This window comes from Oreochromis niloticus, linkage group LG2 (genome assembly GCF_001858045.2).
Source record: "Oreochromis niloticus isolate F11D_XX linkage group LG2, O_niloticus_UMD_NMBU, whole genome shotgun sequence".
NCBI lineage: Eukaryota > Metazoa > Chordata > Actinopteri > Cichliformes > Cichlidae > Oreochromis > Oreochromis niloticus.
In genome coordinates, this window is record NC_031966.2 from 8,907,630 (window position 1) to 8,932,241 (window position 24,612).

The 24,612-nt window shown below is 42.9% G+C and overlaps 1 protein-coding gene and 1 pseudogene across 1 annotated transcript in view; both read right to left on the reverse strand.

The window, feature by feature from the left end:
- Positions 1–11,455, reverse strand: part of mgat4b (alpha-1,3-mannosyl-glycoprotein 4-beta-N-acetylglucosaminyltransferase B) — a 112,621-nt gene extending 101,166 nt beyond the window's left edge. The window contains exon 1 of the mRNA XM_019363497.2: positions 11,037–11,455. Coding sequence (XP_019219042.1) covers positions 11,037–11,133 — 97 coding nt within the window. The 5' untranslated portion in view covers positions 11,134–11,455. The remainder of the gene's footprint in view (positions 1–11,036) is intronic.
- A 5,549-nt stretch (positions 11,456–17,004) lies between these two features.
- On the reverse strand, positions 17,005–20,205 carry LOC109203062 (piggyBac transposable element-derived protein 4-like; annotated as a pseudogene).
- Between the last annotated feature and the right edge of the window lie 4,407 nt (positions 20,206–24,612).

Sequence of the window (24,612 nt, forward strand, 5' to 3'; positions counted from 1 at the left end):
ATTAATTAGCTCCTGTCTGTGCCAGTGGGAGCTCCTATACAGTTTACAGATGCAACTTGCTAACCAAGCTAGCTAGCATTAGCTGATAATTTGACACTTCACCCTGGTGTCCTGATAAGGTCTCCTCTGGCTGCAAAACCCAACATGGTGGCCATAAAGTGTAGAAGCGTCAAAATGAGCCCAGAAACCACTGGCTGCATCCATCTTTTATATACAGTCTATGAAAAATGCTGCTACATCTGTGAGATATTTGACAGAAAAACTCAGACTTCAGCAAAATGTGTTTGTGAATCTGCTCTGTGTTGTCTCAGTTACACACTCAGATGATTGTACATTTAAATGTAGACTCAGCAGTTCACATGTGCCTGATGGACCCATTAAAGATGACTTTTAAATCTTCTCTCCACACATGAATGAGGTGAGCTTTGTTCCCTGTGCAGCATGAAGGCAAGGACGGTTTCTCTCAGAGTGCAACCTGACCTGCTGGAGCTCGCATCAAATATTCATCAGCTCCTTTCACAGCGTCTTGGACCCTCCAGGAAACACACAAACACGAGACGGTTCGTGCGGCCGCATGATCTCATCGCATCAGTGTTCATCTCTGTTTAACACATTATCATCCCATTATGCTTCCATAACTAACGATGAAACAATAAGGCCCCATTGATGGTGGGTAATAAACTTTATTGCTCACAGTAACACGACTAACACATCAGGAACAGGAACATCTGCAGGACATCTCAGCAGGAGCGCACATTAAACCTGAGCGCGGTTTCTCTCATGGAGGTCCGATGGATTTAGTACTTTCTGCCGTGGTCAGTGATCTGAATCCAGTCCAGTATGAGAGTAATTTCACCTCATTACTGATAATAATGTCAGCTCAAACCGCCTCCAGGATTTTATGAATGTGGATTCTGTAGGGAAATCACTAGATTATGACTTTTTCTTTTACTTTAAAAACTCCCGAATTTTATTAACTCAGATTTCACTCAGGCTCAAACCTGGTCTCCTCTGTGTGTGTGTGTGTGTGTGTGTGTGTGTGTGTGTCTGTGTGTGTGTGTGTGTGTGTGTTTTATTAGTTTATCTTCAAAGGGATATTTTTATCTCAAGAGTCTTATTTTCTTGGTTAAATAAAGATAATATAAGAATGAAGTATACGCCGCCTCACTGAAGCACACGGTTCAGTAACACTTCATAACATAGCCGTTTAATTCCTCTGTAATTAAACAGAGTTTAACTGTATTATATTTTAAGTTACAGCGTAATTAGATTTACCTACAAATCCTTAAAGGTAGGCAACAGTAACAAGTCAGGTTTTTACAGGATACAAATAAATTTCCATACTGTAAGTGCATTTAAGTACTGCGTAACTAGTTTTAGGTAGTGTATGAGTAATTTTACGTATTCTGTAACTTTAAATAGAGACACACAAAATAAACTGTAAGTAATTTTAATACTGTGTCAATTCTTTGGAGTTTTTGCAGAAGAACAACATTTCATACTTTTTGAGGTGCTATTATGGAGTGGCTTAACTTTTTCTTTATCACTATAAAGTCACATAGACCAGCAAATATTGATTGTATTTATTTTTAATCACATTTATATTAGAGTACAGGAGAATTATTTCTCAGTTTCCTATAAAAACCTGACTTTTTATGCTTTTGTGCCTCCCTTTAAGTATTTGTAGGTTAATATATTAACGTTTTAATTTCAAATAAAATAAAAAATTTTTTAAATCGAACTGTTTTTAATTACAGAGGAATCACACTCTTAGTCGTAGGTCGTGTTATAAAGTGTTACCCATGATTCAGTCCTGAGGAGATGGAGCTCTGTGAGCCATGTCTGTCAAAAAATTCTGACGTCTTGATTTGTTTGATAGATGTGCAAAAGGTTCTGCGTCTACCTTTCACAGTAAAATCCATGACATGTACACCATGTGACAGCTGTAGTGGAGGAAACTGTTGCTGAAGGACATCAAAGCATTTTAGAACAGATACCAGATTTTATAACAGAAGGACTGAATCAAATCTTATCTTCGACTTTACAACTGAACTCCTGCTGCCAAAGAAGCTCAAAGCTTCACAGCAGGTCAGACAGAAAAAGCAGTAAAAACGAAATTTTACTGTCCACATTTATTCCAAATGTCTCTCTTACGCACACACACACTCACACACTCACACAGAGTTGGCTTGCAGCTGAAACCACCCAGCAGTAACAGATCGTACCATGACAACGGCCGGCAGGGGTGTGTGTGCGCCTGTTTTAAATCGGGGCGGTGTTTGTTGGGGGGGGGGGTTGAGGCTATCTGCCCCCTGGGGCGAGGGCAGCAGTCAAGGCTGCAGGCTGAACAAACATGCAGGATCAGAGCGTGTCAGGTGGACGTCAGGAGGAAAAATTTTATTTCTCAACACTTCAAACCTCAAACTTCTTCATTGGTGTTTAATCAAGACTGGATCTACAGGTTTGCTCAAGTCACACCTTTCCACTGAGTGGTCACTTCATTAGGTACACCTTACAAACACCCGGTCTGACACAGTTGTGCCTACATTCACCCAGAGAACACATGAAGACTTAAATCTGATATTTGTAATAATCATATGTGTTTGTAGACATCAATCCTTTAACATGTTGCCTCCTTCACTTCCTTCAAAATAAAAGCCCCCATTGGAGTATATAGAGCATCATTATGCAACACGGTGCCTATAGAGGACTGAGGGTTTCCATGGAGACGATAGCGGCTCCACTTCGATTCCTCAATTATAGGTGTGAAATCTTTATTAGTGAGAAACACAAACACACACACAGCCGCCTTTCTTTTATCCCCTCAGAGGGTGTAACCCGATTTTCCAATAGGAACATCCATCACAACATTCCTGCTCCGCTTTAACACGACGTGATTAAAAACCTCAGTTAACCTCTAATTATTAATCAACGTGGAAACGAGTGGCTGTTTCCTGCGCGGCCACGGATGTGGGAACAACGAGAGACACGATCACGATTAATCAGCATTTCTTTGATCTTTTATATAAAAAAAAAAAAGACGTCACCGCAGATGGCGGGAAACTTCAGCGCACATTTTTTTAAAATCCTATGTTTGAGTTTTCCGTTTCAGTGATGAAGAAATGGTGTCACATCATTGCCAGAGGACAGTCTCAGACTTATTTAGGCTAAATAATCCACACCTTCAGCAGGTAACTGAGCGCGTCTCTGGTCTGCACAGGAAGGACCGAGCCAACCACCGCACCGCTCATTCCAAAAAGAAAAATGTGACACGTGGGGATAAATGACCCTCCAATTAACAAAATCATTTCTCACTACCACGCTGTCCAGTTTACTTCAGCCTAAACCTGCTTGGAGAAACTCGAAAACCTGCACATTTAAAATGGGCCGAGCCTGAGGGTAACTTAGGGAGTGATCCTGCTAACAAAGCAAACTGCACCCAGAGGGTCGTCGACTGAGGTCACACAGACTGTAAAAAACCTGAAACCATCACTGACCCTGACAGGACAGGCGTGCTGACCAAAGCACGTCAACACTGCCGAGGACCGATTCACAGGGAACAATTCGTGCTAAACTTCCGTACCAGAGCACATCCGGGATAGAGGAAGAAGCTAAGCGAGATCATGTGACGTCACTCCAACGACATGTTGAAGAACAACAATCGCACAGGGCGAAGACGGCGATGGCGGCGGGCTGAAAGCGGTCACTGGTGGGGTCATACTTTCCAAAACTTACAATGGCAGCACATCTGATCTGAGGAAACATCTGCTTAAACACTAAAGCTGCAGACTGTTTGACGGCCTGAAAGCCAAATTCGCCGACAGTAGGCTAAATAATTACTCAGTTGTCATAGAAACGTGTTTTTCTTTACAGTTTGTTCACATTTTAAATGAGCATTTCTACACCGGCTGCACTGAAATGTCAGAATGCTATTTATGCTCGAGACGTGTAAGACGTCTGAAACCTCAGAATGAACAGGAACCGCAAACAGTCGAGCATCAGCGGTGTGAACGCTGCCAGACCGAGGCGGCGTCAAACGTTTCAGCCAAGAAACATTTTCAATCCATAATCTCAAAGCGAGTAAACAGATACCGCTGGCTGCAATACCGAATTCCAGGTACTGGTATCGGTTCAAACAGTAAACGGGAAAAAGCTTCAAATGTTTGCTGTCGATCAGCGTCAGGTCTCCTGCTGAGCTCTTCAGGAAACAGAGCTTCGGTCAGGGACTACTTTCTTCGGCGTATTCTTACATGTGTGACCTCTGATTATTATCAGCATTTAAATTTTAAACAGTGACACCGTGTGAGTGAGATCGATTTTACCTACAGATTATAAACACATGAAAGTTTGTCTCACACACACACACACACACACACACACACACACACACACACACCTACAGCCGTTAACAGTGTGACTGACACCTCAAACTGCAGCTTGTGTAACAGATCACACAGTTAAGCTGGAGCTCACATTACATACACACACACACACACACACACACACACACACACTCTCTCAGTTTCCCTCATATTGATCACACTGTCAAACATCCTCTCTCTCGTTACTACACTAAAGCCAGAGAAGAGGAGGAAGAGCGAGGAAATAAGGAAAGGAAACACAGACATAGGAAGCAATAAATGATGGAAGGAGAGGAAGCTGAAAGACAGGAAGTCAGAATAGGAGTATAAACACCAACGAGCAAAAAGAGAGGAGTCTCCTCTTCTTCTCTGGTTTCCTGACTGACATGAGCAGCTCCATCAAACCACAGAAACAACATTTTCCTTTAATCTGTCACCAGACTTCACATCTTTAAAGCTGGAACCACCTTGTGAACAGAACCAGAACCATCACCTGAAGATAGGACATGTCATTACATTTAAAGTGGTGCTGTTCTGCTTTCCTTGATGGATGTTCACACTGTGAGCTCAGAGCTCAGGCTGCAGATGCTCCAAACTCTCAGTGTAGCACAGTTTTTTCTACTCTTGGATCTGCATGATGTCATAAGGAGGGATATTCCTAATATAGTCACATCAAGCACAGAAGCCCCACTGTTATGCGTTTGCAAGGGGCGGCCAATCAGAAGAGGAGGAGGAGCTAAAATGTTTCTAGCTGAACTGAGAGGCTGATGCAGACAGACAAAGACAAAGAAGGATTATTCTGGACTGTAAATCATGCAAAGCTGCTCTGGCAGAGTCTGAACAAATGACGCTCAGTCATCTGTTATTGATCACACACACACACACACACACACACACACACACACAAGAGAAACACACACACCTTTTAATTGACTTTCTCCTTCAAACTGAAGGACGGGTCAATCAATACAGAAAATCAGTCACTTGTGATTTCTGATGCCATTAATGGTTCACTTTCAGGCTGTATTTTATATGGAACACACACACACACACACACACACACACACACACACACACACACACACACACAGAACGATTAAACCAGAATAACTGAACAGACGTTTGGATCAGTTCTTGAAACAGAAACACAAACTGAACAGAAGAAAGTAAAAGCCAAGGTTATCGCTGCTGAACAATGCCAGGCAGGATGTGTGTGTGTGTGTGTGTGTGTCTCCGCAGGACAAGACAAAACATGTTCACTTCGAATCTGATGCGTCATCTAATCACTATGAGTCGTCTGCTACGCTGTAAACCAATCTGTGCGGGTTTGTTTGTGTGTGTCTATCTGTGTGTGTGTGCGTGTGTATGTGAGAGAGAGGGAATCATACACATAAAGCTGCAGCAGCACAAAAATAAAAACCAAAGTTTCATAAAGAAAACTTGTAAAAAAAAATTTTTTAAAAAAGGTTAAATGTGAGACATTAAAGTAAAAACAGTAAAATGGTTCTTTAATCCAACATGGCCGTCAAAGAAGTAACAAACAGAGTTAAGTTCAGCCAATCACAAGGCTGGTTTAAAAAAGGTGCTGCTGACCTTTGACCTCACGGCTGCAAATGTGAGATCACTGGATCACTGCTGCAGTCTCAGAGGAATGAATAAATCAAACGCACCCTCTTTCTGCAGCTCCACTGACTGGACTAATTTACCCTGAGTGCTACAACACACACACACACACACACACACACACACACACACACAGACACACACACAGAGACAATGGTTAACTGCCATCAGCGTGTGAATCAATCTCCACTCTGCAGCAGAAACATGCCGTCATTTGGAAAGGATGGAGAGGACTGTGTGTGTGTGTGTGTGTGGACGTGTCACATCAGGAGGATGGATGAGTCACAGCAATGTCTGATTCATCTGAAGTTCAGGTCTAATTGAGGTTTTGGCTTGAAAACAGTAAATCAGCAGGTTTGAGCCACCTGTGTGCAGACACACGCACACACATCATTTTAAAGTTCTGAATAACTGTGAGTCAAAGGTTCAGGTCAGATCTCAGGAAAATGAAAAAAAACAACCATAAAATATTATCAAATGTTTGTAAGATTTTCCCAAAATGTTGTAAATAACATACGAAATAATGTGATATGACAAAAGGTTTATACAAAAATATAAAATTTATAAAACATATCAGTAAAATTTTCCCCATTGACAGAAAATTACACTTTAAAAAGTTAAAAAAGGAAAGAAAATGGAAAAAAAATGTCTAAAAGTTGTTCATTATTTACCAAAATAAATAAATAACGCATCTGAAAAATCTGTGAAATTTCCCCAAAATATCTAAATCTAAAAATGTAGGTCAAAAACATTCACAGCATGAAAAAAATATAAAATGAACCAAATCTAATAAAAAAAGATCACATATTTTGTTCATCGAAATTTAAATATATTACTAAAATCTGAACAATATGGAAAAGATGTCAAATGTGCCACAATAGAACATCGCTGAAGAGAGTGTGAATGAATTTTATGTTTGAGATGATTTTGTTTGATTTTTGTTCCTGAAGGTCGTCCATAAATCACATACATTTGCTTCAACGATGTCAATCACACAGCTGTGACATTCAAATCTGATCACTCCGTTATTAACAGCAAGGCAAGAAAGTGAAACTATTTAATTCATGCCAAACGCGTCCACGTTTAAAAATATTGCTAAAAATAAAAAATAAAATAAACCTATCTAAAATATTTTTAGTGCAACTAAAATAAGACCAGAAGAAAGAGAAGATGTGTGTCAGAGTGAAGTGTGTCAGTGGTTCAAACCAGGTGTGTGTGTTTCTCTGAGCGTGTATTTATATCTTTGTGGGGACCAAAATCCTGGTTTCAAGACATTTCTGAGACTCAGAATGTGGTTTTAGTGACTGGGTTACATTTGGTTATGGTGAGGGTTAGGGTAAGGGGCTAGGGAAAGCATCATGTCAATTAGATGTTCCCACAGGATATGAATACCCGACGTGTGTGTGTGTGTGTGTGTGTATGTGTGTGTGTTTGTTTGTTTGTTCAGATTCAGGGGAAAAAACTGAAAGAGATCAGAGACGTTAAAGCCGAACAGACGGATCTGAACATGTCTGACTCTCTGATACTACAAGTGTCACTTACAGGCACACACACATAAACAAACACACACACACACACACACTCTCTCTCTCTCCTCCTCAGTTCAAATCAAAGTGAAAGTACATGAAAGCGCAGCTGCACACATTTAAAGGATCGCTCCATGTTTTCTCAGCCGGCCCGAGGCGTCAGCGGCTGTCGGTGCCGAGGTCGCGCTCACGCTCACTGTCAGTGTTTGTGAGCTGACTGCAAACACTTAGAGAAGGATTTAAAATCCCTCTGAGGCTGAAAGGAAACAGGAACGAAGGGCGGGATAAAGGTGTGTTTCCATAAATAATTACAGATTAGTCATTTATCATTAACATTCAGAAGCATCAAGCCTCCAGGTCAGTCAAGGTGTGGCGAGCTCAGGTGACGCTGTGTTGGTCAGTTAGTGTCCACTTAATATATTTATTGTCGTGTAAAAGGTTTACACTTTTACACTACACCCCGCACCAAATTCTGCTTAAGGCCCCGTAACACCTCGGGCCGACTCCGTCTGCTGTGTCTGTGCGAGTCACACTAACTGCAAACTGTCCACGTCAGACACAGAAACACCAAAAACTGATGTTTACACGAAAACTGAGTGCAAAGTGAAGGAGCCGAAAGCTGCAGTTCCTCTACCGTCCACCGGAGGCTCCAGCAGTGAGTCAGTCCCCATAGAATTCACATTAAAACTTTACAGCAAAAATAAACATTTTTACAGCCTGACACACAAACTGTTTGGTCTCTGTAGATAATTTAATCCTTCATCACACCTGCATAGGTGAGAATCTATTTTATACGTTTTTAATTTGTAGTAAGTGTGCAGTATTAGGGGCGTGGCCTCTTTGACTGACTATCAGATGTTTAAATCACCAGATGTGTCTGCTGATTGTTCATTTTGAGATTAAAGCTGTTGTTTCCTCCAAAAGTCCTGATGTAGACAAGTTTGTAGATGACTTTATGTCTTGTGATACGACAAACATCGTCTTTACTGCACGAGGGTGTAACCATCACTATCCTTGCATCAATCCAGTGTGAGGTCTTTCATTTCGCACGAATCCGTCCAGCTGTGGTTCTTCCTTCTGACCAGATGCCGAGTTCTGTCTCCAAGTTCGAGTCCGTCTCCTCAACGTCCTATCACCACACCGTGCTTAAGAGCTAAAACAGAAATAACAACAGACGATCCATGACGAGCAAAACCACGACTGCTTCCCCTTAGTCAGTCTCACGCCCACCCACCGGTGTGCGCCGTGATTAAAAGCAAGCATACAGATGCTGTAGCTTCCAGCTGTTTGGAAAACTGCTGCACTGTATCACAAACCAAGCGGCCCCTTTTACCAAAGAGGGTCTCACGCCAGAGAAAAGATCATGTGAGACCAATCGCAAACCAAGCACTCCTTTCACAGCAGATACTGATCTCAAACTCCACCCCTCTTGCAGGCTGGAGGGAGTTTCGATCCAAGCGCTCCCGTGGACCCACAGCTGCAGCTGACAGCTGAGCCTGCAGAGCTCCTGGGAGCAAACACCCACAGGTTAATAACTGCGCACACACACACACCAGGCCTGCGTGTGTGTGTGTTAACCTCCGCTTTGTTTAAAAAAGGGACAAAAACAACAAAAACAGATCAGTCTGCTCACCCCCAGTACAAATCTAACGCACCTCCGCACAAACATGCCATCACCTCCCCTCAGCTCTCTATCACAGCGAAAACCAAGCGCTCCTTTCTCTGACCTCTGAACCAGCTGTACTGACCACTTCGCCGACCACCACCCACCTTTCACTCTCTCTTTCTCTCTTCTAGCACATGATGGACAACAAACCAATCGCTCCCTTAACCTGAGGCACAACTCTGGCAGACTTTCAGTCCAAACTTTCATCATTACCATCATCACATTTTCTGCTCCTGCACAAATAAATACAGCACCAGTGTAACCACAACTAAATCAAACCAACCCCACCTCTCATTTCCACACTAGATGGAAAACAAGCGCTCTTTTCCAGCATCCAGAGCTCTGTTATTCCTCATTCTGAAGCTGTCAGATGGCAGGTGTGACATCACTAACAGGTAGTTGTTTTCCACAAAGTGCAAGGCGGGGCTGAAACAAAATCAAACCAAGCCCACTGTCCTGCATCTGGAACCCCACCCATCCATCCAGCCATCCATTTTCTTCCACTTATCCAGTTCAGGGGTTCCAGGAGCCTAAAAAAAAGAATCAAGCGCTCCCTTCTTTACTTGTTCCTCTTGAATGCACAAGCTTTAAGGTTTATTCGAACTGGAGACAGACCTGTAAATAAATCAAACCAACTCCTCTCAATGAAATAAACCCCTCTTTTCCTCCATCTCCGACCTGAGCTGGTACGTGGTGCAAGCGCTCCCTTCCAGCATCCAGCACGCTCTTCCTCCTCAGTCTGAAGCTCTGAGATGGCAGGTGTGACCTCACAAATCAAGCGCTCTCCTGTATACCTCGGAAGCAGGAGCTTCATCTGTTCCTCTTCTGTTCCCACCTGCACGTAATCTGGTGTGTCATGTGTCCGAAATCAAACACTCCCCTTATCTAAAAGCACAAAGTGAAGCTGCAATCAACTCAAACCAACCCTCCACTGTCCTCCACCTGGAAGCTCATCTCTCAGCTGAGGGATAAATAAATCAGTCAATCAAGCGCTCCCTTCATTATCTGTTCCTTTAACCTCGACCTTCAAGAAAGATAAAGCTGAAACTGAATCAAACCAACCCCTCTCGCAGTGCCCTACTACACCTGTATGTGGGTGTATGCGTGCACCCCATGTAACCTGAATGAAACAAACCCCCTCCTTTCCTTCATCTCCAACCTGAGCTGGCATGAGGTGCATAGGAAACCAAGTGCTCCTTTCCTTATGACCTGGAGTTTCCTTCACCTGCAAAGCATCCTCTCTGAAACACAGAGAGGGGTTGCAACAAAAACAAACCTACCCCTCTTTTTCTGCCTCTCCTCTCAGCTGGCACCTGGGACATCACAAACCAAGCGCTCCCTCAGATCCTGGAGGTCCCCTTCACATTTTTCAAAATTGAAAGTACAACAAAATCAAACAGTCTCTGAAAAAACATTATTCACGCCCCGCCCCCTCCTGGTCCCCGTCTTCTTATAGCAAACCGAGCGCCCCCTTGGTCCTCTCCTAATGAAAAAGCTCCCCCCCACACACACACCCCACCATCATTTCATCCTGGACCCGGACTCCACTGCTGGCGGGGAGGCATCACAAATCAAGCGCTCCTCTCATTGCCCTCACGCTTTCTGCAACAAAATCGCCCCCCTCCCCACCCACCCGGCCCTCCCCTCTCGTGGACCCTCTCCTCTTGCAGCTGGCACGTGATGCGTCTCAAACCGAGCGCTCCCTGCACCTCCAGCCTCGCATCAACACCATCATGCGTTTTTTTCCTGCAACATCCAAAACCAAACGACCCCCCGCCTCCCCTTAAACAAACCGAGCCCGCCATCGTGCACGCGCGCACACACACGCAGATGCGCACACCGGGACACACCGGCTCTTACCTCTGGAGCTGCTGAAGGCGGTGTACCAGGACAGGGAGACCAGCCCGCACAGCCCGAACAACAAGACCGTCAGGAAGGAGACATTTCGGAGCCTCATCTCCGGAGCCCCGGGAGCATGTCCGCACCGAGAGGGGGGAGCAGGGCAGCGCGTGGATGGAGGGAAAGGGGGAGGCAGGCGGAGACAGGTAGACGGAGAGAGCCACAGAGACGGAGGGAGACGGAGAGGCGGGCGGAGCTGTTGCTGTTTCAGCAGCAGCGGAGAGACTGAGGAGAGAGGGAGAGAGAGAGAGAGAGGGAGGGAGAGAGGGGGAGGAGACAACCAGGTAGAGAGACGTGAGGAGAGAGAGGGAGTCAGAGGTCTGAATTTCTCCGGAGCTCTGAGTTATTCCGGTGGGTTCCTCACAGGCAGAATCATCGTAAACACGTCGGGTTGCTTCATCGTGTCTTACGTAATGATTCATGTAACGGAGTGAAAGGGAGTTTCCACCCGGCGTTACTCCAAAGCGCCGGCGTCCCGGGGAGAGGCTCAGAGTTCAGCTTTATTCACTAAAACACGAGCACAGGCCCCTGAAAATGACTCCGGCAGTGCCCTGTGAGCAAGGGCTTGGCAAAAGCGGGGAGGAAGAACTCTCCGTTAACAGGAATCAGGCCGAGACAAAACAAATGATCTCCAATTGAGTTAAAAACAAAAAAACAAACAAATCCTCAGTGCATCATGGAGCCATTAGCAGCTTTACTAAAGAGCGTTAGAGAGTTAATGTAGGTTTTATTTTATTTCATTCTGACTTTGTGTCTTTTATTCAGTGTCAATGAGTTTCCAGAGTGGATTTGTTTTTGTTTCAGTTTAGTTTTGATCATTTGTTTGACGTCCCTGTTTTAGGTAACTAAAATGTTTTTTCACATTTAGTTTTAGCTAACTGTCATAACTTTGGTTCAGGGTCACCTGATCCAGCCCTAACTATATGCTTTAGCAAAAAGGAAAATTTGAAGCCTAATCTTAAAATTAAAGATAGTGTCTGTCTCCTGAATCCAAACTGGGAGCTTGGAGGGGCCTGAAAACTGAAGGCTCTCCCTCCCATTCTACTTTTAAATACTCTAGGAACCACAAGCAAGCTTGCAGCAACCATCAGCTGATGGTCTTTTTCATTTCCAGCCAACATATTTCCGAAGTTAAAGTTCCCAGCAAACATGGCTGAAACATTATTCTTCTCTCTTGAGTCAAAGCTCGCCGCAGTGCGACAGTAGAAACCTCAGCATAAACAGATGCTGAGGTTTCACAGCTCCTCACAAAACAATCATCTACCCATTAAATCTTTAAAATCTCTGTTTCAAGACAGACCTGGCAGAGAGGGCAGCAGAAGTTACAACAAACACAACAGAACAAGTAAAGCTAAAAGTAAAATGATGCTCAGCGCAGAGTATGGTCAGGGCATCCTTCTAGATGATATTTTATCGATTAAAACAAAATGAAATCCAGAAAAGATTCTCACCTGACAGAAAAGACAAAAGTACTCCCCACGAGGACATCTCAGAGCCCTGACCTCTCTCTCCGAGTTCACTTATTATCTCACTGAGCACGCTGCCCTGCGTATTGATTCAGCTGCACCGGGGCTTCATAACGCTGAGCTGGGGGCAGAGAGGCAACGGTGCAGAAACTCAGCATGCAGCAGAATTTATAAGCAAATAAACACAAGCAGATTCAAGGTGTTTGTAACAGTGCGCCCTAACGCTCCGACAGCCATAGTCATTACTCAGACACACACTGAAACTCCATCCAAGCCGCTTTCTTCTGATTGGCCGGCTTCAGGAAGCCTGCTGAGGGGTGTGTCTATACTTTTTGTGCTGTGTGCATTCATCAGACGTCCATTCAGCTTATTATGGGAAAGACAGAGAAGCAAGCCTCATCAGTCACTGAGGTGTTACAGGTGGGTTGTTTGGTCACACGTGCAGATTACAGGGGTGACACATTATTTCTAACTCCGGACTTCAGGAGTCCGTCACAATAAAAGCATTACTTAGTGAGGAAAATTGTGAGGGTTAGGCCTGTTTTTCTTTATTAATGGCTAATTTTTGAACCCCAAAAACATGGATTATGACCAAAACAAGGCACAGGAGGCACCCAAGGAAGAGAAAAGAAGGGAGACAAAGGCAGCAGGAGGGTGAGAATGTAGAAATACAACAAAGAACACGAGTTTATTCAGAACGTGAACCAAAGGTCCGAAAAAACAACCTGATAGTCTGAGAAAAAAGATCGACAAGAGTCGATATCAGGTTGATGATTTTCTCTGTGAAGCAGAAATGCTTCATTTGCTGTTTTTTTTTTAGTAAGCAAAAAGGTTTAATCTGGAGCTGAAGGTGTGCTAAAAGACAACTGAGCTGCTAAGACCAGGAACAGGTGAAAGCAGGTTGGATCCCCAGCCACAGAGATGTAAACACATCCCGATATCACGGAGAACTGTAAACCTTTTATACTCATTCATGTCTGGAAAACAGACATGAAACAGAATGAACCACATCTCTGTGTGAGGGCAGACTCAGTTGGGAAAATAGTAAATGAGAAGAATTGTGAATAACTGATGAAAAACCATGAGAGTAATCCTTTCAAAGTAAAACTGTGAGCTTCAGTGCAGGCGAAGCACCATCCTGGTTCAATCCTGGTTTAATCTCGGTTTAATGTCATCTTAATCCTGGTTTTCAGGGTTTCAAAGGTGATACATCGCCATAGTAACTAATGCTGCAGGCCTAACCTGCTCTGGAACAGGTTATGTTCACGATAAAAATCACCAACTACAGAAGCTGTTTCCTGGAAAATAACCAGGAAGGCACTGATTGGGTCTCTGATGGGGTTTTTTCATATATTTTTTCTGTCCATGATGAGCAAACAGTGAGAGATTCTGAGATAATTTATTCTTTGTTCTTTCCTGTTGGCTGGCTCCAAATAAATTTTAAGTCAGTGAACCGCTCTCTAAGCCTGCACACAGAGATCTGAGGCTACCATAGAGCATCTACTGTAAGTGTTGCAGCTGAGCCTGGTGTGAATTGAGTGTTTTAAACACCATCATGCTGTTGGAATAAGGCTGAAACTGTCTTACAGAAACACATCGCGTCTGACTTCAAACCTGAGTCACACTGCTTGTATTTGTCAGACTCTGATAAGAACTTCAGGAATCATCGTGTAACGTTGTTCTGTGTGAAGACAAAGATCCTCAGTTGTTCTTTGCAGTTATGCTTGATATCGAGTGAGATTTCCCAGGTTTTGCTTTTTTTAAAGTTTCTACCTGCCCCACTGCAGAGCACCTGTCATCCATCAGAGCCATGCAGAGCTTCCCTCGTCCTCCTTCCTTTTTCTGGGTCTGCTCACCCATAAAGTCAGCACTTTCACAGCTATGTGGAAAAGAGTCTCCATAGGACGGCGTACAGGTGCTGTACAGGAGGATGTGTGAGCAGGAAAGAGATGATTAGAGACATGTAAGAGTGAGTCAGAGCATGCTCACTGTACAGAAAGGGACTCCTGGTTTGGGTTCGGATTTGTTAATCTGCAGCTCCCCCTGGTGGTCAGGGTTGTTACTCATGAAGGATTTTATATTACTCAATTTTTTTTTAATTTAATCAGTCAAACATATAAAGCAGGATTCAACACAGGAAACAACACATTAACTTACAGGCTGTATAAAAATCAACTATGAGAGAGAGAGAGAATGAGCTGAGTTATATACAGACAGATGTGTTGAGTGTCATCGAGTTTTTTTTGCTGAGGTTTCCCACGATCGCAGTGCTGCTCAGTCAGCAACGATGGGCTGAAACCTCGAGGCACAGCAACATTTCTAACAGTGATTTAACCGAACACGCCTCCAGTGAGTTTATGAAATCCATCTGAGCGGTGCCTCGGTGGGAAGAAACAACTCTTCATAGGTAACATAACATGATCACTGACACAGGAAATGTCTGAAACATTTGTTCTTCCTTTAACGTCTCAGGACTTTTTTCTAACCTCTTTAGGGCCATCAGATCACCGGTGAGCCCCTCAGAAGTCAGGGAGGGGTTTGATTATGACCACATGCTAAACAAGCACAGTTCCAGAAATGAGTTACCGTTCAAAACAAATCTCTTACATGCATTTGACCCTCTATTATGTGAATTCTGTTTGCATGCACCATATAGATGAAAATCCCATATAAAAGAAGAGCTGTGTTGCACATGTGTTGCATTTGATATATTTTAAAGTGAAACCACTGAATATAAACCTGTTTTTCAAAGCCTAACCGGTGCACCAACATAAGAGTTTAAGTGTGGAAAGTAGGAAATTATTATGACAAAAGTTAAGGAAACAAAAGTAATTATTAAGGTGGGCGTCTTTTTTTCTACCTTTGACCCTCTCTGTGGTCTACACCCTCTGTGGGTCTGTCAGTGCGCCCCAGGGTGGCTGTGGCTACAATGTAGCTTGCCATCACCACTGTGTGAATGTGTGCGTGAATGGGTGGATGACTGGATATATAAAGCGCTTTGGGGTCCTTAGGGACTATTAAGGCGCTATATAAATACAGGCCATTTACCATTTACCATTTACATTCATTTTTACTGTGTCACACTGACATCTAGTGGTCAAAGATAGCAAGTATATTTCAGAGCGTCTATTTTTACTTTTGCTCAACCTTCATCTGACTTCATCCATCCATCCATCCCTCCATCCATCCATCCGTCCATCCATCCATCCATCCATCCTCCTCTGCTTATGCAGTTCACTGGCACACTTGGGTGATAGGTACAGGTGTCCCAGGGCGATAGGCGGGATACACCTGGACAGGTTGCTAATTTGCTGCAAGGTTAACACAGAGAGACAGACAATCTGTCACACCTACAGCCAAATTAGAATCACCACTTGAACTGACAGGCATGTCTTTGGACTGTGGACTGTGTGGGGATGCCTGGATTCAAACCCACAGCATTCTTGCTGAGAGGCAATACAGTAACCTCTCCACTAGAGGGCAGAGTATCAAAATTAATTTCAGCAGTTTCGTGACAATTGAGAGAAATTGTAGAGGAAGTCCTTTTAACACACTGTGGTCAAAGTTTATAGGTTCAGGCGTATCTGATCAGATGGACGTGATTAAAAAACCCAGAATCATCCTGTTTACACTGTAGTTTTTAATCCTCAGGCACTCAGTAAATGCTCACACAGAGCTCCACTGCAGCCATGTTTCATGTTTCAGGTAAGTTCATGGACAAAACCAGTAACAGTCGAGGATTAACACTAATTTACATATGCTCGATTTCTGGCTCATGGTCAGAGGCTGACCATGAATTCTGGAGCCAGGAACCAAAAGAGGAAATATCTGTTTAGTTTGAATGCATGCAAATTCATTATGAAGGGTTTTTTTCCCCCTCCCATTACTTCTGCCGTCTAACTATGAACTCAGGAGCAAAGCAGAGTTTACTGACTCTCAGCTGTCAGTCAGAACTGCAATGAATCATCTCAATAAATAGTCTTTTTTCTTTGGTCTTTATTATTTTATTTGTTGCATTTAGTATTTATTGTGTTTTACTAAAGCAACAACACAAACCCAGTACTCTATAAAGGAACACATAGATTGGAGCTTCTATTGAGATCAGCCCAGTTTTTCTTCATTTAAAAGACACTTCTTCCTTTGGCCAGGATCCATCTCTCCATCAAGAGTCAGTTAATTTAGGATGGGAGTCATCACCTCCTTCCTCTGCTACAGTTATTCCAACTAAGCAAACGTACACAACCCACAAAATAAAAGATTTACTTTAAAATATTAAAGTAAATGCACTCCCGTTTTCAGCAATGCATATTCCACCATATAAGATTTTCATATCTTTAGTACCTTTACTGCAGTGTAATGTCATTTAGAGTAAACACCTTGAATGAAAAGTGCTCCAGAGTGTTGTCCTCGTGTCTTTTTAAAGCAGTGCCTTGCCTGCTGTCATTTGGAATCTTGCACTTGTTCTACAAAAGCATGAGAATTTGCTGAGAGCAAAGAGAGGAAAGATGCACACAGACAGAGATTCTCTGATGTATTTGTGAGATTACTAAGATGTTGGCTTCTGTTACAAATCAACTGAATTTAAGTAAACCACCTTAAACTGAAAGAGAGAATCTCTCACCAACTGAGTCTTTTAAATGTGAAAATGGTCTACAACCAGCTCAGAATATTTAACTATACGTTTCATTTGACTTAAAAAAAGATTAAACTCTTATTTTGGTAAGTAACCAGATGTAACTGCTGAAAATGACAAACGGTTACCTTTTGCCACCGCTGTGACTTTATGAAGCAGTGCAGTACACTGCAGCCTTTATTATTTTGTTCTTTAATATTTTCCGTGGTTCTCTAAATCTTGACTTTTGTGTTCACCCTGCAGCTTCTTTACTTTAACTTTAAAACTTTTGCACCACATCAAATCGGATGTTTCCGAATCAAGCCTTCAGTGAGGAGACACTGAGGCCGAAATTTGATCACAGACTTTCACTTCGCATGTTTCGTTCTCATGAACTACTCAACGTGAAAGACTGAGGAAGAGAGTAAAGAAAAAGAGGAAGGAAAAAAGCAACAGGAGGAAGGAAATGCAATAAGAAATAAATGCGTTTAGGAAACCGTCATTCAGTGAGACGGGGAAGAGCCTCGGTGATGAGGAGATAGGGAGGAAGCGAAGGAGACTAACCCTTGTAATATGTTGAAAAGAAATCACATTGATTATGTTGCGGGTCATTTTGACCCATACTGTGTAAATCCACTCAGAATTGTCAAAAAAACTGCAACAAAACAATAACAACTTTATTTTCCATTAGATAAACATTTAAAACACAAACATACAACACAGTGTGAATTTCCAGAACTATTTGTAAGAACAATTTAGTAAAAGTTTTTTCCTTCTTTACAAACACATTTCTTTTGAACTTGCACGATTTTCTCAATTTTTCAATGCTCAACATTTTCAATTTTGTCCACATGATGGACAGAATGTAACTGTGCGCTTCCTGCAGATGTACTTTTTGCATTTCTCACAAATAGTGCTTGTTTTAATGTCTTCTCGTGAGGGACAGACCTGGCATCTTTTCCGTTTCTTTACACCTGGATCCACTGGATCCACTGCAGATTGGTTGGATGGTGCACACTTGACCTTTTCAATGACAGCTGCTGCTGCTGGGGATCGAGCTGGTCTGACTCGCCTCTGGAACTTGGGAGTGACAAGACTTTTTCCCAGTTCTTCCAGGAAAAGGCGACGTCGGTACAATTTGCTGGCATTCCAGTGTTGGTTGATTTCAGTCCACAGGACATAGGCATTGTAAGCATCCAAAATGTTGTAGAAAATTACCAAGGGCCAACGAGCTGTCTTCCACTGGCAGCTTTATGTCGCTGTGACTCTGTCAAGATTGTCTACTCCTCCTTTGGTGGAGTTGTAGTCTAGGATCATTTGTGGTTTTTTGTCTTCTCTTATGCTCAGAGATGCATCTGTGTGCATTGCGCTCATGACAAGAACATTCTTGTTTTTCTTTGGGCAATATGAAACAACTGTTGCTTTCTCAGTGAAAACAAATAATGAGGAATGCAGAGATCTTCCCTGCATCTTCAGAATTTCACTGCGAAGTTCTGGCTTATTTCTTCTGATTGTTCCCAACATAGTCAGCTTTCTCTTCTGAAGTTCCTCTCCAAGCCAGTAGGATGTAAAGAAATTGTCACAGGTGATGTTATGCCCTTGCAGCCCTTCACTCATCTGCAGCACCACACGCGCCCCCTGATTCTTCTCAGATGCTCCTCCAGGTAGCTTTCCAGTGTACACTTGCATATTCCATGCATAGCTAGATTTTGCATCACAGGCTGCCCATATTTTGATGCCATACTTGGCCAGCTTGTTGGGCATATACTGTCAGAAAGGACAGCGACCCCTGAATGGGACAAGGCGCTTATCAACAGTAACGTGGGGACCAGGGTTGTACAACAAAGGTAGAATTTCCACCCATTTAGCCCATACATCTCTGATTGCAGCAAGTTTGTCTCTTTCACGTCGACCAGCTCTGGTTTCACGGTTGTCAAATCTGATCACACGAGATATCTTGAGAAATGTCTCCAAAGACATTGTTGCTCGAAATATTGGCCTTCCATTCTCTTCATTCCATAGACTTGCAGTTGCTTCTCCCTTGGACCTGTATGCTCCAGCTAATATCAGAATTCCAATATAAGCGTGCAAGTCAGTCTGATCCAGTGGCTTCCACTTCTCTTGAAATACACGCCTCCCTTCCAGGTTAGTCATGTCCAGTATGATCGTTTCTATTGGAGGGGATATGCAGAGTTGAAATGCTGATTGAATATCATCAACTCGTGTGATGGCTAATCTTGTAGGACCAGGAGTCATTTTGATGACATTAGAAGATGACAGCCTGCCTTGACTTCGGTGTGGTGATAATAACCATTTTATATTACCATCTTTAGATGTCCATGTCTCCTCTGTGGATGATGATTGCTGCATTCCTTGGTTTTCATTTGATGTAGAGATGGCGGCACACTCGCCCTCAGAATCCTCCTCCTCGTCGGAAAATTGACAGTCTGGATCATCAATAACATTGTCCTCGGCCTGTGAAAGATCCTCTGTCGCTGAAACATCTTCTTCTTCATCACTATCCCAGTTGAAAAGCAGTGATCAAGCTTCTTCAGCTGTCAGCCTTCTGGAGCTCACTTTTGGTGTGTTGAAATGACACGAGAACAGTGACAAGAACAGGGGAGAGAAAGTTTCTTGCATACACACCTGGGTCTGAATGTATATTCAGAAGCAGTCAAAACAAAGTACATCAAAGAGAAATGTTTATTTTGGAACTAAACAGCTTTTTACTTACATAAAAGTGTCTGGGTCAAAATGACCCGCAACATCATCTTTGTATACAAACACTGCAGAGACATTCCAGGACACATCAAAGTGTCCATATTTTACACACCAGTTCATGACCCCAGATAAGGAAAAGTCATAAACTTTCATGAAGAAAAAGAAAGGATGACCAGTACTTTCGTCGCCACAAAAACTGGTCGATGAATGTCAGGAGAGTTTGTTTTTTAACGAGCCTTAATTCAGTACTGTGCAAAAGTCCTGAGCCACTTCCAATTTCTTTATATTTTGCAGGAAAATGGGAAATAGGTGCATCAACTTACTGGAACATGTCCAAACACACATAAAAATACAGCATATGCACATGTTTCAGTAAGTTTCACTCTATCTTTGGTATTTTTTACAGATTTGACTAAAGAAATGGGAACAAATGATGTATTTTTCTGGCAGTCTGCTAATAAATAGCCTAAAGGTACATTTCAAACTGGTTCTGTGCTATGTTGTCTGTTATGTGTAGACACAACACTGATTCAGGAGGCTTTTTATGCTTGAACGATTCATGGAGCAGAGTGAAGGGGCTTAACAACCCAAACTTTCCTCAGGGAAATTGTGAGGTGCAAGGACTGGACTGAAAATGAGAGAAAAAGAAACCCAAATTCTGACCGGTGGCACTGACGTCACATCTTATGAAGACTCTAGAGCGGCTCTTCCTCAACCTCCTCCGACCACAGGTACAACATGCCCAGGACCCACTACAGTTCGCCTACAAGGCGGATGTCGGCGTGGAGGATGCCATCCTGTACCTCCTACATAGAGCCCACTCACACCTGGACAAGGGAAAAGGCACGGTCAGGATCCTGTTTCTTGACTTTTCAAGTGCCTTTAATACCATCTGGCCCTGTCTGCTCCAGGAGAAACTAAACAGGATGCAGGTGGACCCCTGCCTGGTGGCTTGGATCACTGACAGACCACAGTACGTCAGGCTGAAGGACATCACGTCTGACACTGTGGTCAGCAGCACAGGAGCACCACAGGGAACTGTGCTGTCCCCTCTTCTCTTCACCCTCTACACCTCTGACTTCTACTACAACTCTGAATTATGCCATATTCAGAAGTTTGCAGATGACACGGCCATCATGGGGTGTATCTGGGATGATCAGGAAGAGGAGTACAGAAGTCTGGTGAGGAACATTGTCACATGGCGTCCAACAAACCACCTGCAACTCAACACCTCAAAGACCAAGGAACTGGTTGTGGACTTTAGGAGGTCCAGACCAGGTCCACTGCCAGTTCAGATAGAGGGAGAGGAGGTGGAGGTGGTCAACACATACAAGTACCTCGGGCTGTGGGTGGACAACAAGCTGGACTGCTCAAGCAAAACACAGCACCTTTTTTAAAAAGGCCAAAGCCGACTGTACTTCCTCAGGAGGCTGAGGTCTTTTAACATTTGCAGGAAGCTCCTGAGGATGTTTTACCAGTCAGTGGTTGCTGGAGTACTTTTCTATGCTGTGGTGTGCTGGGGGAGCAGCACAGCAAAGAAGGACTCATCCAGGCTGGAAAAACTGATCAGGCAGGCTGGCTCTGTGGTCGGCATGAAGCTGGACACTCTGGTGACAGTGGCAGAGAAAAGGACACTAAAAAACTGCTGGACATTATGGACAATGCTGGGCATCCTCTGCACACAGCCGTAAACAACCAGAGGAGCCTATTCAGCTACAGGTTGCTTCTCCCAAAGTCAAGAACCAACAGACTTAAAAACTCCTTTGTCCCACACGCCATCAGACTGTTTAACTCCTCACTGGAGGGGAGAGGGAGGGGAAACAGGAGGACAAAGGAGGGCGGGACAACTAAGCTGTAGTGCCTTTTCACTGTGCAATACTTTTTGTTAATATCCAACAGTGCAATAGACTCACAATACTTGAAATGTGCAATTCCCTTGTATTCTTATTCCTATTTATTCTATTTATCCCTTTTGTATACTCTGTATTTATATATGTGTATATATGGTATTCTGCTCACATTCTGTAACTTCTGTGCTATTGGAAACCGAATTTCCCCGGAGGAACCCGACCAAGGGATTAGTAAAGTTTTATCTAATCTATCTAATCTAATCTAATCTAATCTAATCTAAATAAAACTATTAAAGGCCTTAATAGATCCTGGAGAACTATTGATGAAGACCACTTTAAAAACTGAAACTCTTTGTAAGCTAAAAGAAAGACAAGAGAGGTTGCTCAAGACTTTTGCACAGTACTGCAAGCAGAGGAGATGGGTCTGCGAAACACATTTATGGTCAGCTAAAAACTGCATCTGAGGCCTGCAGATGGTTATATGCAGACAGACGTGTTAAGTGTCATCAGTTTTTTTTGCTGAGGTTTCCCACGATCGCAGTGCTGCTCAGTCAGCAACGATGGGCTGAAACCTCGAGGCACAGCAACATTTCTAACAGTGATTTAACCGAACACGCCTCCAGTGAGTTTATGAAATCCATCTGAGCGGTGCCTCGGTGGGAAGAAACAACTCTTCATAGGTAACATAACATGATCACTGACACAGGAAATGTCTGAAACATTTGTTCTTCCTTTAACGTCTCAGGACTTTTTTCTAACCTCTTTAGGGCCATCAGATCACCGGTGAGCCCCTCAGAGGTCAGGGAGGGGTTTGATTATGACCACATGCTAAACAAGCACAGTTCCAGAAATGAGTTACCGTTCAAAACAAATCTCTTACATGCATTTGACCCTCTATTATGTGAATTCTGTTTGCATGCACCATATAGATGAAAATCCCATATAAAAGAAGAGCTGTGTTGCACATGTGTTGCATTTGATATATTTTAAAGTGAAACCACTGAATATAAACCTGTTTTTCAAAGCGTAACCAGTGCACCAACATAAGAGTTTAAGTGTGGAAAGTAGGAAATTATTATGACAAAAGTTAAGGAAACAAAAGTAATTATTAAGGTGGGCGTCTTTTTTTCTACCTTTGACCCTCTCTGTGGTCTACATTCATTTTTACTGTGTCACACTGACATCTAGTGGTCAAAGATAGCAAGTATATTTCAGAGCGTCTATTTTTACTTTTGCTCAACCTTCATCTGACTTCATCCATCCATCCATCCCTCCATCCATCCATCCTCCTCTGCTTATGCAGTTCACTGGCACACTTGGGTGATAGGTACAGGTGTCCCAGGGCGATAGGTGGGATACACCTGGACAGGTTGCTAATTTGCTGCAAGGTTAACACAGAGAGACAGACAATCTGTCACACCTACAGCCAAATTAGAATCACCACTTGAGCTGACAGGCATGTCTTTGGACTGTGGACTGTGTGGGGATGCCTGGATTCAAACCCACAGCATTCTTGCTGAGAGGCAATACAGTAACCTCTCCACTAGAGGGCAGAGTATCAAAATTAATTTCAGCAGTTTCGTGACAATTGAGAGAAATTGTAGAGGAAGTCCTTTTAACACACTGTGGTCAAAGTTTATAGGTTCAGGCGTATCTGATCAGATGGACGTGATTAAAAAACCCAGAATCATCCTGTTTACACTGTAGTTTTTAATCCTCAGGCACTCAGTAAATGCTCACACAGAGCTCCACTGCAGCCATGTTTCATGTTTCAGGTAAGTTCATGGACAAAACCAGTAACAGTCGAGGATTAACACTAATTTACATATGCTCGATTTCTGGCTCATGGTCAGAGGCTGACCATGAATTCTGGAGCCAGGAACCAAAAGAGGAAATATCTGTTTAGTTTGAATGCATGCAAATTCATTATGAAGGGGTTTTTTTCCCCCTCCCATTACTTCTGCCGTCTAACTATGAACTCAGGAGCAAAGCAGAGTTTACTGACTCTCAGCTGTCAGTCAGAACTGCAATGAATCATCTCAATAAATAGTCTTTTTTCTTTGGTCTTTATTATTTTATTTGTTGCATTTAGTATTTATTGTGTTTTACTAAAGTAACAACACAAACCCAGTACTCTATAAAGGAACACATAGATTGGAGCTTCTATTGAGATCAGCCCAGTTTTTCTTCATTTAAAAGACACTTCTTCCTTTGGCCAGGATCCATCTCTCCATCAAGAGTCAGTTCATTTAGGATGGGAGTCATCACCTCCTTCCTCTGCTACAGTTATTCCAACTAAGCAAACGTACACAACCCACAAAATAAAAGATTTACTTTAAAATATTAAAGTAAATGCACTCCCGTTTTCAGCAATGCATATTCCACCATATAAGATTTTCATATCTTTAGTACCTTTACTGCAGTGTAATGTCATTTAGAGTAAACACCTTGAATGAAAAGTGCTCCAGAGTGTTGTCCTCGTGTCTTTTTAAAGCAGTGCCTTGCCTGCTGTCATTTGGAATCTTGCACTTGTTCTACAAAAGCATGAGAATTTGCTGAGAGCAAAGAGAGGAAAGATGCACACAGACAGAGATTCTCTGATGTATTTGTGAGATTACTAAGATGTTGGCTTCTTTTACAAATCAACTGAATTTAAGTAAACCACCTTAAACTGAAAGAGAGAATCTCTCACCAACTGAGTCTTTTAAATGTGAAAATGGTCTACAACCAGCTCAGAATATTTAACTATACGTTTCATTTGATTTGACTTAAAAAAGATTAAACTCTTATTTTGGTAAGTAACCAGATGTAACTGCTGAAAATGACAAACGGTTACCTTTTGCCACCGCTGTGACTTTATGAAGCAGTGCAGTACACTGCAGCCTTTA